This window comes from Neltuma alba, unplaced genomic scaffold, assembly GCF_004799145.2.
Source record: "Neltuma alba isolate B1F8T4 unplaced genomic scaffold, ASM479914v2 tig00012145_pilon, whole genome shotgun sequence".
Taxonomy (NCBI): Eukaryota; Viridiplantae; Streptophyta; class Magnoliopsida; order Fabales; family Fabaceae; genus Neltuma; species Neltuma alba.
The window spans coordinates 66,439-81,024 of record NW_021636694.1 but is presented as its reverse complement, the minus strand read 5'-3'; the positions used below and the strand labels follow the sequence as shown (position 1 = coordinate 81,024).

At 38.7% G+C, this 14,586-nt stretch overlaps 1 protein-coding gene and 1 pseudogene across 5 annotated transcripts; one reads left to right on the top strand and one right to left on the bottom strand.

The window, feature by feature from the left end:
- Positions 1 to 35: 35 nt before the first annotated feature.
- On the bottom strand, positions 36 to 10,519 carry LOC114723535 (receptor-like serine/threonine-protein kinase ALE2). 5 transcript variants are annotated; one of them, XM_028909715.1, is made up of 9 exons: positions 6,154 to 6,960; positions 4,594 to 4,674; positions 4,367 to 4,468; positions 4,196 to 4,293; positions 3,201 to 3,536; positions 2,821 to 3,102; positions 1,806 to 2,195; positions 1,464 to 1,701; positions 36 to 984 (listed from the first exon to the last, which is right to left on the bottom strand). In XM_028909715.1, the coding sequence occupies exons 5-9, from the start codon at positions 3,463 to 3,465 to the stop codon at positions 273 to 275; spliced, it is 1,887 nt and encodes a 628-aa protein (XP_028765548.1). In that variant the 5' UTR covers positions 3,466 to 3,536; positions 4,196 to 4,293; positions 4,367 to 4,468; positions 4,594 to 4,674; positions 6,154 to 6,960; the 3' UTR covers positions 36 to 272. The 5 variants fall into 5 exon arrangements, with proteins under 5 accessions (XP_028765548.1, XP_028765546.1, XP_028765547.1 ...); XM_028909713.1 differs by having other exon boundaries at positions 2,821 to 3,081; positions 3,165 to 3,536; positions 6,154 to 6,959; XM_028909714.1 differs by having other exon boundaries at positions 2,821 to 3,081; positions 3,168 to 3,536; positions 6,154 to 6,958.
- Positions 7,663 to 14,518, top strand: LOC114723534 (uncharacterized; annotated as a pseudogene).
- Positions 14,519 to 14,586: the final 68 nt, after the last annotated feature.

Below are 14,586 nucleotides of genomic sequence, written 5' to 3'. Positions count from 1 at the left end.
GAGGTTCATTTAATTTTTTGACATACATAAACGCATGCTGGAACCAAATATAATTTGAGGGCATTTACATTACATCGCTTAAGTTACATTTCAATTCATCATTGAGTAATGAATCAGTGTTTCAAAATTAGAAGTCAATATTTTGTCTCTCCCCAATGTTAACATGAAAAACGCAGGAATTTGAGACGCCTAAACTATATCAGTCACCCAATCAATGGCTCATATCCTTGTAGAACTGTACATTTACAGAAACAACCGAGAAACCTCAATTCTTAAACCCAGTAACCATCGTTTGAACCACGCTTGGAAGGAAGTCCCCCATGTTCACTCCGACTTCCGGTAAATCTATACAAAGATAGCTTGCTTCGGACTGATCTCAAGGGCCCCGATCTGTTCCCATGCCTAATCGGTGAAGATATCTCGTCTCCCAATAAGCTTGAAGTTGAAAACGGTCTGTTTTCCATTTCTTCAAGTGGACCAGAACTGTATTCCATCGTGATGAAAGAAGATGCTTGGCCGTAAGTTAACCTTGGGGTCACCCCTCCCGCATTCCACCAACTGCCTTCTGAATGAGCAAGATCGGCTCTAATGTCAGACTCCTGAGCAGAAGACTCCTTGTGACTACAGCAATCCCCGCAAGTCTCGTCTGTGTCATTGTATATCAATTTCAGAGCCTGCACAACTTCACCCATAAAAGGTCTCTGAGTGACCTCAGGGTGGACACACATGGAGGCAATGGCGGCCACCTTTGCTATGTCATCAAAATCATAACTTCCAGCTAAAGATGGATCCACTAGCTGTTCCAAACCTTCCCTACTCGTCAAGAGTGGCCTTGCCCATGTCACTAGATTCTCCTGTCCAGGAGGTTGAGACATGTCCACCGGTTTTCTCCCAGTAAGAAGTTCAAGCAGGACTACCCCATAACTATAAACATCACTCTTAACGAGTAAATGGCCTGTCATTGCATATTCTGGGGCAACATACCTGCAAAATGAAACAGAATCAAACTAAAGGCGTGGAATTATGGCATGAGGAATGCAGGCTGCACCCAGACATGATTTTGTTGGACATGTCGGTCTGAGTCATAAATCATGCAGCAGAACAGTTTGTATTTGCTACCATAAATGAGAGAAAGAGCTTAAGAAAGAAAATAAATGATGGGTAGTATGTGCTATGAGCAGCAAGTCGAGCAAAATATTGAAACTACTAAGCAATATTGAGAGTGAACCTGCAGATTTAGAAAGTTAAACATGATCCAGGACCTGGTGAGTGTTTGATTTCACTTATTTTAAGTCATTTTGCGCTGGATGAGGTACACATATAAGAGTAGTTTTATCTCATAAAGCACAGAAGTGCTCATTTGCAGTGAAACTATATAGTAATGGCACCAAACAAGCTTTATAAAACCAAAATAGAAAAAATATACTGAAGAACTTTAAAAGAGTGAAGGATATTTAACATACCCAAAAGTTCCCATGACACGAGTAGAAATATGATGACTACCTTCAGTTGCTTCTCTTGCCAAGCCAAAATCAGAAACCTTGGGGGTGAAATCATCTTCTAGTAACACATTACTGGCTTTGAAATCTCGATGAATTACACGAGGATTAGAGTCCTCATGAAGATAGGCCAGCCCTCTTGCTGCTCCAAGAGCAATTTTCATCCTTGCTTCCCAATCAAGAGGTCCCTTCTTGTCAACGCCTGGTGAATACAATGGGAAGACCAAAGAGATTTAATTGAAAAGATGACACTAAAATGTAAACTAATCAGGTAGTGTATATCTATTACTGAGTTAGACATGTTACAGTGCAAATGTGACTCAACACTGCCATTGTGAACTAGCTCATACACCAAGCACCGTCTACGCCCTTCAATGCAGATACCAATGAGCTTCACAAGATTCCGGTGATGCAAACGGCTTAGCATCTCAACTTCTGCAATAAACTCACGGTCTCCATTCTGATTATCTTTCGTTAGCAACTTAACTGCAACTTCAGTTCCATCGTCCAAAATCCCACTATAAACACGGCCAAATCCCCCTTCTCCTAGTACTCTCTTTGAACTGAACTTATCTGTTGCTTTCTCAAGCTCAGAAAGTGAAAATGTTCTAACAGAGAGAACAGAAGTAGCCATGGTAGACATAAGGGACACTGATGTTGAGCTTGTAATGCTGCTTGACAACATAGACCCCATGCCTGAATTACAAACATTACTCTTTACACTTCGCTCAACTATGACGCAGTTGAAAATTTAATAAAAAAACCACAATACGATGAAGTTTCTATAACAATTAACAAGGATAAATACCACCAGTACACGCATCTCACTCATCAAAACAGATTAGTTCAAATGTCTTCATATCAATGATCACCAAAGATAGAAGAAGTCACGATTCTCTAATAGATTCTTTTTAAGCATGCTTAGTAGTTGTCACAACAGTCAAGAGCATGAATCTTGAGGCACACAGGTGTAAATTAGGGAACCTAATTAAAATGCATCACAAAACTAATGCCAATTAAAGAATGCAAACCTGCAAAGTCCAAACTTCAATGAATTACAAGGTTATAAAAGCACAAAGCTCTTATTAATTTACTTGCCCAAGAAAAGAACAATAAACAAACAATCATCTACTATAACGAGGACAGCATGCTTCAATATTGGAAATAAACTGTGAAAAGAGCCACCAACAAGTTCAGAATTAACTAATATTTTAGATGATGCCAAGTTGAGCACTGTTGACAATAAAATGCTTTTCAACATTTACTTCATTTCCTGTTTCAGCATATAAGTCAAAACGCCCAAAAAATTTGCAAATTTTACCAAATCGCTTGTTTATAGATGAAGTAAATGCAGGACCAACGGCACTTGATGGGTTCCTTATCTTCCTCCATTTCAACACGATGGAAAATGCTCCAATCAAAACCAACATGAGCACAAAGGCAGATAGAGCAATGATGAATATGGTTCTAAGATTCATTTTCTGGCTCTTGTTGACAAAGTTGGCAGTGATTGGAAGACCACCAGCACTCCCGCTAGGACCACTTCCAACATAGCTTCCATATGGTGGTGATGATGGGATCCCTGATATCAACTGCTTCAATTCTTAACTGACACCATGACAAAAGTGAAGTAAAGTAAGATGTAGATAGGAGAAACAATACAACTACCTGGATAACTAATGGACAGGACTGCATAATCACCAAAAAGGTTCTTATCTAGAGGAACTTTCTTATGCCAAAACCTCTCAAATATCAGAACCGCAGTGGTGTTGTCAAACTTCTCTCCCAATGGAACCAAGTTCATATCAACTACAGTTCTTCCCTGATTTTGACTGTCAGCACTTGCACCCATAATCTTCACCTGGCTCTGTTCCAAATATGTGCCTGATGCAACCTCAATCTCTAACTGATTCATTAAGGGGAAAATTGCATAAGGTGCGACATCCAAAACAAGTTTGACTTTCATGGGAAAGACACAGCCACAAGGTGAACCAAATGGGGTAGCAGTGAGCGGATCAATACATATTTGGTCACAACCTGCGAGAGACTTCATGTTAAATGAGTATATATACATTATATTAAGAGGAAAATGAAAATAGACTGCAAAAAATCATGCAATCCAAGCAGGTAAAGTCATTATCCGACAGCAATCAAAGCTTCAATTTTGCCACAAACATGAAAATTTAGGACCATTGCATTAGTTCAAACCATTACACTTACACCCTACCAAAAGTTAGAGAAGCAAGAAACACTTTTAAGCTGGCAATGGCAACTTAACATTAGGAAAGAAATATGATTTAAAATGAATTCATTTGTATTTCCACACTTTTTTTATATGAAGAATCAAAATTTAAATATAAAACTTTCTTCAACATGAGTCTGGTTTTTACTTGATGTCAATTTGTCTCCTTATCACCATAACTAGCGAACATTATAAGCTTAAAAACAGAGTCTGTTGAGAAGGTAGTAAAATCATAAAGTTCATTTCATTTGGTTACAAAGAATAAAAACCATCATCTCTGAGACCCATTTACATGACTAAATAGACACGAAGAAAGTAAAGAAAAACATGCACCGTCATGCACATGCATATATATAGGGAATACAATACCAATTGTAAAACCATGAGTTATTGAGACATTATATTTAAACCCCCTCTTCCGCAAGGAAGCACAGGATGGGAAAGAGGATATTACCTTGATCTTTAAAGGGGATGGAGCTACTACATGAGGTCTCACACCACGGTGATGATGAAGATGGTGATGATGTCTTGGTCTAGGATTCACGCTGGGACCTAAGAGAACTTGGCTAAGTTAAATGGAGACATAGGATGTAATAGCATGTTATTGAAACTTCCAATAATATACCTTGGCCAAATGGAGACGGTACAGGTGCCAACGAAGGCTTAACCAACCAAGGTTTAGCAGGTTCCGGTGAAGCAAATGATAGGCTAGTAGAAACTGACTTTACTGCATGAAATGAAACAGTGTCATGCATGGTGCCATGGCGCAGTTATTTATCACCCTTTTCAAATGAATTATCAAACAGCACATATCAGATGATGCAGAACCAATGATGAAATCAGCCACCATACCCTGCTTAAATAACATTTCCCTGACAGAAAATCGCTGGTATGATTTTGGAGGAGGCATGAGTATTGTCAAAGAGAAATAACCTGAAATACAATGGGTGTTGAGCATCTCAAAATTAGTATTGACAATGGCAAACATCCTCCCAATCAACTTACATTAAGCACATTAATCAAGATCTTACCGCAAACACAAACATAATATACATGAAACTGGACCTTTTTGCTCAAAAAGTAAGGGAAAGCAAATCAAGTGTCGGAAAAGCAAATTCATATTTCTAGAATAATTACAAGAGCATTTACACAAGATGCCTAGATCTTTAAGATTTGATGTCAACTGGCATCATGATGCAAGAACTACTTAAAATAAAAAACTCTCACACTTGATGACAGGGATTTTTCCTTAAAACAATTAAGTTTCTCAGAGAAATAGATATACCAATTCAGTTTTTAGAAAACAGCAGTGCATTGACCGATAGAAAGAGGAGACATGAGTTCTAATTATCTATTCGATCTATTCTGAAACAGGAAGTGAACTTTGATCAAGTTTCAAGCATATATATTAGTAGAATTGAGCGTCTTACAAGCTGTAAACAGTGATTTCATTGTAAGTTACTCTGACAGTGATTTCATTGTAAGTTACTCTTCAACAGGCAGGCAAAATATGTTATTTAATGGCTCTGTGCTCAGTTGAGTAGATAATGCAGAAAACATAGGGATGAGAGATGGCATGAGAGTAGTAGGATCTAATTGCCAGATTCAATTCAAATATGATGAAATTACTATATAAAAAAAAAAATAGTGAAGATAAGGGGCTAATACTAAATTGCTCAGTATTCTCGCATCTAAGGTAATCTGTAGGTGAAAAATTTATACATACTGCCCAAAATAATTGGGTTTTGGCGCATTTCGAACTCATGTAAGAGATCAACGAAAAGGCTAAATGATGCACCATGCATACTGACAGCATTGACCAAGGTGAACTATTATTGACAAACAATAAAACATCTGTTTAACAAAATCATTAACAAGTTAACAAAAAATGAATTTGAGTATGCAACCAATTATACTAAGTCCATTTTAATGCTAACACTTGATACCTTGCCTTCTTAAAAAAGGCAATGGACCAATCCACCCAAATTATCTCTTTCTATAATTTACGTACTACCAAGCTACAGAACTGACGTCAAAAAATATTTTCATTCAATGCATATGTAGAAGCGCCGCGTCTTTTAATTACAACTCACTGAAGATCAAGCTCCTAACGAAACAGTAGAGGAAGCAAAAAGAGAAATATACATTGCAATGAAGTATAAATTTTTGAAGCACTGGTAGTAATCAAATCGATGTTTGTCACATATATTTTGAAAACGAAAACGCTCTTTATCTGAAGAAACTTGAATCCAAAAAACTCGGACCGAAATTGTGTCATAGTAGCCAGCATATACTACATATAACTTGATCCAAAGCCTCGTTTCCGGACTGTAAGAAAGCCAAACAACATGCGGCATTCACAGTATCCTAGTATATACTGCAGCAGTATAAAGGAAAACGAAAAACGCATACCTGAGCAAGAGATAAGCAGGTTAAGAAGAACAAGCAGGAAGACGATCGAAGTTGGCATTTTCTATCGCCGAACCAGGATTCAAAGAGAACCATTTTCAGAAACAAGCAACTTCGAGCTAGCTAAGCATGCCGTGTACACCCGGCAACTTCTAAAATCCCAGCAAAGCAGTCTCCAGCAATCAGCCTCTTCGTGGTACCATTGCGAGCCAGGAGGAGGATATGTCATAGCTGTAAAGTTTAGTTGGAAGTAAAAACGATGCATAAACCCTAGGAGAGAGAATGCAGAGAAGAAGATAGATGCAACAATGTGGGCGGCTCGGATTCTAGATCCATGGAACGCGGGAGAAGATCTAGGCAAGCAAAGAGATGCACATATACACCAACGAACAAGTACGTCTGTAGTAGGAGAAACACAGAAAGTGAGGTTTAAGGTAAGAACGAAAATGAAGGCCAAAAGGAAAGATAACGAAGTGCGGAAACGGAGGGGTAGAGAGTGTGAATGAGGAAGAAAGGAAAAGTAGAGAGAGGGTGGTGAGGGACTTTAATGCGGGAGAGTTGATACAGTCAGTATTATGCATACAGTTTTGGGGTATTGATGATGAGTGATGTCTAGTACACGCAAGGTGGGCGAGCGTGAGAGAAACGGATCCATGAAACGACAAATTTGGGGCCGTTTAATGTCGATATTGGGGAACGTTCTTTTTCCTCTACGGCCGTTTTGGAACGCAAGCAAGAAAGTGCGCGATCCAATGAAACGAGGGTTTCCTGGAAACAATGGCAAGTGGTGGGACTTGTTTGTTTGCTAAATAAATTTGGAGTTATTTCCTTTTGACATGAAATGTCTGGAAAGTGCTGTTCTTTTTTCCTAAAGGTAAACCTTGCAATATAAATTCATCTTTTATATTGGTGTCGATTCCATGAACTGCATATGTGTGTGAGCGTGCGTTTTTTATATTTTGCATGGAATTTTAGTAATATTGTTTTTAATTTGTTTAGTAAATTTTATAGATTTTTATTTTAAGATATGTAATCTGGTTTAATTTTTAAATCTTGTTTTCATGGCGTTCACTGTTTGAGCTAGATTAAGAAATAAATTTGCAATATAAAAAATATAGAAGAAAGTAAACAAATTAATTAAAAACTTTTAGGTAACTCCATGCAACCTTCCCTAGTCCCCTTCTTTATAAGCAAGGAGTAGATGGTAACTTACAGAAAAATCGTTTCTCTTGACTGGAAAAATTTATTGGTTTACAAGGTAAAGGTCTGTCTTTTTCTCTTTGACCAGAATGTAAAGGTCTGTTTTAACTAATTAAAACACCCATCCTTTTGACCCCAAAAAAAAGGTCCAGAATATTAAACCCGACTCGTAAATTAATCTGGATAAGGCGTCAGCCGAGATTCTCTCTGGTCAAAACCGGGCCGGAATGCTGGGCCTTTAGAAATTTTTCTTGGCCAACCCTTAAGAACAGGTGTTATCCCTTATTTTCCCCAGAACTCCGCATTATTACATTTCTTCCCAAAGCAGATCAAGCCTTGACACCCCTGGGACAAGCGCTGCCACGGTGACCGCTCCGGAATCAAACACAGAGTGAATTGTGCGATCTAAGCACCCTCTGGAGGAGGGGGGAGAGAGAGATAGAGGGAGAGGAGAGGCTAGTCTCTTCTAGATGAACCGCGCTTTCAGAGATTAGGATCTAAGAATTAACATCCCCCTCCCCTCCAGTAACTTTCTCGGATTCCATTTGTATTGTTAAGCTCAATGAAATCGACAGAAATGATGGATTTTCATCGGTCTCATGATCAGAACTTGCTCGCATCCTCATCTTCCCGCAACTCCAACGGCAGGTCAGAATGATCGGACCCGATAATCCATTATATTTTCATTGTTTTGATTTTTTTTTCTTTTTTAATTATTGGTGGTATTTGAGCATTTTGTGCAATCTGGACTTTAAGTTCCCATTTGTTTCATTATGGAAGAAACGAAGAATACATGCAGGAAACTTCAATTCAGGGAACATACTTAACGGCCGTTTGTAAACTCCGACGCATTATGCTAGTTCTGTTTTTTGCCTGCTTGTTTGTTTTAAGGTGTGCATATGTGTCTTACATAAGAGTTACATTACATGCGGAGTAGGGATTAGGAATAGGAGACATGGTGGGGATTGATCCCATGCATGCCGCTTGAATATTTCTCCTGCGCACAACTATGCTTGCCACAGTGATTGGCCTTGGAAGTGGAAGCTGATAATTCACATGTTTTTAACACCTACAAAATTTTTGTACTTTTTCACCTGTATGCTGAACTTGTATATCTATAGTTCTCGCGGTGCTTTCACTCAATCAGTTCGTTGAATTTTTTTTTCAGGGGTAGAAATGTAGTTAGTTTGTTAGCACGGAGAGAGATTTCACCCAGGACAAAACATGTGCCAAAACGTCACTGGGGAGAAATGTCTAGGCCAAAGTCTAGCTCTTTCTCTCGTCCTAAAGATGAAGTAGTGAGAGATGCAAGACTTGGTCTCGTCTCATGGTACTACGCAAGTGACAAATTTATGTTTAGAAAGAGATAGCTTCTTGAGAATGCAGATATTCTCTTTGTTCAGAGGAAAATATTGCTGAGAAACACTTCTACATGTGATTTTCAGGGTTGAGGCAGAGTCATTACGGTGCTTTTCTGCTAAGTACTGCTCTTTAGTGCCTCCCCCACGCTCTACTATAGCTGCAGCATTTAGTTCAGATGGAAAAGTTCTTGCATCAACACAGTAAGTTGTGACTTGATTCTCCTCCTGCCTTTTCTTCATGTGACCTAAGGACCACCTTGTGGGCCTGAGTTTTGGTTCTTGCTGTCTTATGCAGCGGTGACCACACTGTAAAGATAATTGATTGTGAAACTGGAAGGTGCTTAAAGGTGTTGATGGGCCATAGGAGGACACCTTGGGTGGTAAGCTTGAATTCTTCAGTTTTTCACTGATTTCTGATCGTTTTACTTGTAATGTTGATGATATGGTCCTTCAGTTCGATCAGACAAACTCCGGCTCTCTGAGAAGGTGACAATTTCCAAGAAATCGAGTAAATAAAATTATCTTTTTATCCCACAATGCCCACACCATGTTATGGAGTTTGGGAATAGGATAGGAAAGGTTAATTATTCGTGAATTAGGGATTATTTAATTGGTTGGTACTCTGCCTTCTACCCTTAATTCTCCTGGTACTAGTGTTACCTCAGGCTTGGGTTTCTGTGTTCCACCCGATCTTTGGTTTAAGAAGTTGATTGTATTTATACGCTTGCTTCTTGGTGTTTATGTTTATATTAAATCTGTAACATGCCAAGGGCCTGAGATGACTGAATTTTCGTGCAACAAAGTATAATGAAGTATTAGCTGATCCTATTTAATGAAATAAGGCTTGTTGTTGTTATTGAAAGTATAATGAAGCATTAATAAACATCTACTCAAAGATGAAATGCTTTTACCCGTAGAACTTTGACACATGGGTAATGCTTAATGTTGCTTACCACTGTATTTGTGACTTATGACTTAATCAGGATTTCTTGGTTATTTAGATAGTTTTTGTATGATCATATGTGGCAGACAAAACTTTAATCCAATAAGTGAGGCCTTCTCTTCAATTTTGATATTATGGATATGAGTTGATGCTAGTTGTGCATATTAATTCTTTGTGAGGTGCTTATATATTGTTTTAATATGCTGGTTGTTCGGTCTGACTTTTGTATTCTTTACTATCTCACTCTGCTGGTATGTTTATATTGGAGGAACTTATTTTGTACTATCAAACTGGACACTCTGGTCAGAACAGGTTGCCTCTTCATATTTTGCTATTCTAATTGTGACAATGGGCTGCAGGTTAGGTTCCATCCACTACATCCACAAATACTTGCTAGTGGGAGCTTGGATCAGGAAGTTTGCTTATGGGATGTTGAGACATCGAAGTGCCTGTTCTTTTACCGTTTCTGTAATTTTATTTCCCATCCTTTTATACTGAATTACTTTTCCCCCCGCCACTGAATTTATTTATGGTTCTTTGCCTCCTGTATTATTACTCTTAATTGAATCTATTGGGTATGTTGTTGCAGATCGCCCCATTGCATCCATTGCTTTCCATGCCAATGGGGAAATACTTGCTGTTGCATCAGGCCATAAGGTACTAATTTTGCTAAGAACCTGTCTTCTTTAAATATTTAACCTAATTCATTTCTGGTGGCATTTTTTGCGGATCCTCTGACATTTTTTTTAAAAATATTTTATCAGTTGTACATGTGGCCCTACAACAAGAGAGGTGAAGAATCCTCCCCAACGCTGGTGCTGAAGACAAGGCGCTCACTTCGGGCTGTTCATTTCCACCCACATGCTGCACCATTTCTTTTAACTGCCGAGGTAAATGAACTATATTGATTATCTACTCATGATATTTAAAATATGATGAAGTTGGAATATTTTAGATTAATATTGTTTTAATTGATGTGCAGGTCAATGATATTGACACTTCAGATTCCATCATGACAAAGGCGACGTCCCTTGGTTATTTACAATATCCTCCGCCTGCCGTTTTTGTGACAGGTGTTCATTCTAGGGAACATGTTAATTTCTCTAGTGAACTACCCCTCATGTCATCATTCTTCTTTATGCCTTCATATACTATGGATGACTCAAGAAGAGAACTACAGCGGGATAATCGTGTCTCTGGAGTTGAGTCTTCTGCTTCAGTGCAGCTTCAAGCAGACACAAATGCAACAAAACAAAATGATGCTGCAGTGTCTCCCATGGATACATCCTCTGAAATTCCATCTGGTTCTCAAACTAATACAGGGTATACTGCACATAACACTTTCCCTAATAGAATGGGATTTGGCATCACTAACGTCAAAATGGATGGTATGGCTATTGATGAAACAGAACCATCTGAAGGAAGACAACATGAAAACTCTACTAACGTCCATTCTTTAGTGGTGGACTGCATGGACTAACTAGACATGCTGAAAATCAAGATGCTCTTTCGGAATTAAGTCAATTTCTCCAGTTTGTCCCTTCAAGAGACTCAGATGGGTGGGAGCTACCTTTTCTTCAAGGATGGTTAATGGGTCAAAGCCTAGTTGGTGCTCCCTCTACGCTTTCTCGCATGGGTGGTAGTGGTGACGGTCTAGCTCAACAGATTAGTTCTACCATTCTGCCATTTAATTTGTCCCTTAGTAAAGTAGAGGAAGCAATGCCAGGGGGCATCACGATAGCCAGAGCTTCTGAAAGATCAGGTTTACAGAATCATTTCCCACATTCCCATGTACCAGAATCTGAATATGGGAACTATGTTGCTTCAGTTAATAAGCTGCATGATGGGACTGATATCCAAACCGTTGCAAGTCGGATACAGTCAGAACTTGCTACATCAATGGCAGCTGCTGCTTCTGCAGAGTTGCCTTGCACTGTGAAGCTAAGAGTTTGGTCGTATGATATACAAAATCCTTGTGCCCCCCTTAGTGGTGACAGTCGCCGTCTTAGCATACCGCATGCTGTCCTCTGCAGGTATAATTGTAATTGTAATTTGTATTATTGCTCAATAATGTACCTCCGAAAAAATTTGCTTATTTTTTTCAATGAGTTTTTTCCCCTGAAAGTTGTGAATCAGATTGCTTTGCGGGAAATTTTTCCCTAAAAAATTTTCATAAATATTGAGTGATTTGATCAAGTTATTCCAATGCAATTGTTGTTTTTTGTAATTTCATTTGCAATTTGCAATTGTCTTTGCAGTGAAATGGGGACACATTTCTCACCATGTGGTAGGTTTTTAGCTGCTTGTGTCGCATGTATGGTTCCTCATACTGAAGCTGATTCAGGGTTACAAGCACTGGTACACCAGGACGATGCAGGTGCAACTTCACCAACTCGACATCCAATCTCAGCACACCAAGTCATGTATGAGCTTCGGATATACTCCCTGGAGAAGGCAACGTAGGGCTTACTTCCTTTACCTTTTATCCACCCTGAAGAATTCCTTCAACCATTGTTTCTAAGCATTCTTCAATTTTCTCACTTCCACCCACTTTTTGTATAAGTGAAGTCATCTGGTTTTAGATAATTGCATAGTTCATGTTTTCTGAACAGGTTTGGATCAGTGCTTGCGTCTCGGGCAATCAGGGCAGCACATTGTTTAACTTCTATCCAGGTAGTTCAATACTTCTACTGTTAATTTTCTTGCTTCATCGTGTTGCTGGAGTAAATTTCGATTTTTCATAAATATATTTTTGGCAATCTCGTATTCTTGCTGCACTGCGCACTTATTTCTCATTCCACTCAAATTTTGCCTTCTGGATTTCTGTTGTCTGCTGCTCTGCTTACATTATGCTTTTTCTTTATTAACATCGTATTAAAATATGGTTTTAATAATTATCTGGATTGTATAACTTGAGACTGCTTAGTTTTATCGCTGGAGCAGAACTCTCTGTCTCTCTCTCACACACACAGAGACATAACTGTCTTTTTTCCCTTCCATGCCATTCCAATTTGGACTTTACAAAATAAAGTCGTTTGCATTACCAGTTCAAAGTTTTACTAGTAGCTAGCGTACTTCTGTTTGTTTTGATAAATGTTAAAAATTGGGCAACTGTTGTTTTATGTGTAGTTCTCGCCCACATCTGAGCACATACTGCTTGCATATGGTCGACGTCATGCCTCTCTTCTAAAATGCATTGCCATTGATGGGGAAACAACCCTGCCTTTTTATACAGTGTTAGAGGTAAATGCCTTTTGATCTTAAAATCGTTTTCTCATCTTAGATCTTACTTGCTCATCATTGTGAAATAACAGTCTTGCCCCTCCTATTGTAGTCTATATCTATAATATTTATGAAATTAACACATTTTCCATGACTTAAAACTTATATTGTCATTTTGGGTGGTCACAAGCTTTTCTTTGTAGTCCTGCATGGCCGTTTGTTGATTATTTTCAGTTGGTATTGCATATATGCCTTTTAGTACTTAGAAGCGTTTAAAGCTGAACTTCAGGTCCCTGAGTATGCTTTTATGTTCCAGGTGTATAGAGTATCAGATATGGAACTTGTCAATGTTCTTCCTAGTGCAGAGGACGAGGTCAATGTTGCTTGCTTTCATCCTTTTGCTGGGGGAGGGATTGTTTATGGAACAAAGGTATTACTTTGTTTGTGATCAAAAGATTACTATTTTTTAAGCATTCTTCAATTAATAATCTATAGTTTTTGGTTGTAGGAAGGAAAGCTTAGGGTGCTACAGTGTGATGGTGCTCATTCTGTGAATGGCACTTGACTAAGTTACCATCCTCGGTAGAGAGCAAAGTTGAACCCAATCAATGAGCAAGGTTCTATGTTATTTATTTTGGATTTCCTAATTTTATTGGAGAGCAGCAAATGATATGTGTATTTGGTGTGGTTTTTTCTTCCTTCTGGGGTCGATAAATGGTATACTGCTGGCATTTCTAGTGTAATGTGGGTTTCGTCCATTAAGTATGATATTTTTGCAATGATATGGTGCATTTGGTGGGAGCAAAATGCTTGATTTTCTATCATAAGATGCTAAACTGACGTTCATTAGGTCTTGATTCTCATTTTCATGAATCAGAGTGGATCACGTGTATCATCATCTTATTACTATTTTGTGACTAGTGGCAACTCCTTTTGATTGATTTGTACTGAGGTCCCAACAATTGACATGTTACATATTTATCCTTACCAAGTAATTGTCCGATTGTAGGTTGGGACAGATGATGGGGGTTTATCGTTCAGTAGTTCAGCATCACCTGGCACCACCTTTTCCTCTGCCAAGATGGTAGGTAGAAGACTCCGAACCCCCTAGCTCTCGGTTTGGTTGCATTTGTGGTGTAAGATGTAGACCATACTTCGCTCGATCTTTCAAGATTTGTTTCAAAAATTGCATTTCCTGGGTAAGAGTTTTTTCATTTGTTTCTCATTTCCTTGCAGCTGACGGCTGTCTCTGCTGATGATCATCTACACTAACCTAACTCCTTACCCGTTGCTGAGCACTGGGAATAGAACGCTAGAGCTTCCCTCCAGCACAAGCAAATGTATATGACATAGTTTTGTATGTTTATGCATTAATATGGCCCCTTGCTAACTTGTTAGTATCCCCTCTTTTCTCCAACCAAAAAGTCACTTTTGGATCTAATGTAACAAATTCAGTAATTGGAAAAAAGGGGGAAGTAAGTTAGAAAGCATGTGTTTTCTCTCAAGTTGAAGTTAGTAAAGTTCCCAAGCTCGTGAAGCGCAAGCCCAGCGGCTTTACGTGGCTGCATATGGCGTTGCAATTAACAAACGAGCTATACTACCCTTGAACTAAAATAACAATGGGACAATTGCATTGAAATTCCACGTGAGAAATATAATTGCTAAAACGTTTAAGTGATAATATGAGTAGTTTGCAATGATCAGTTACAA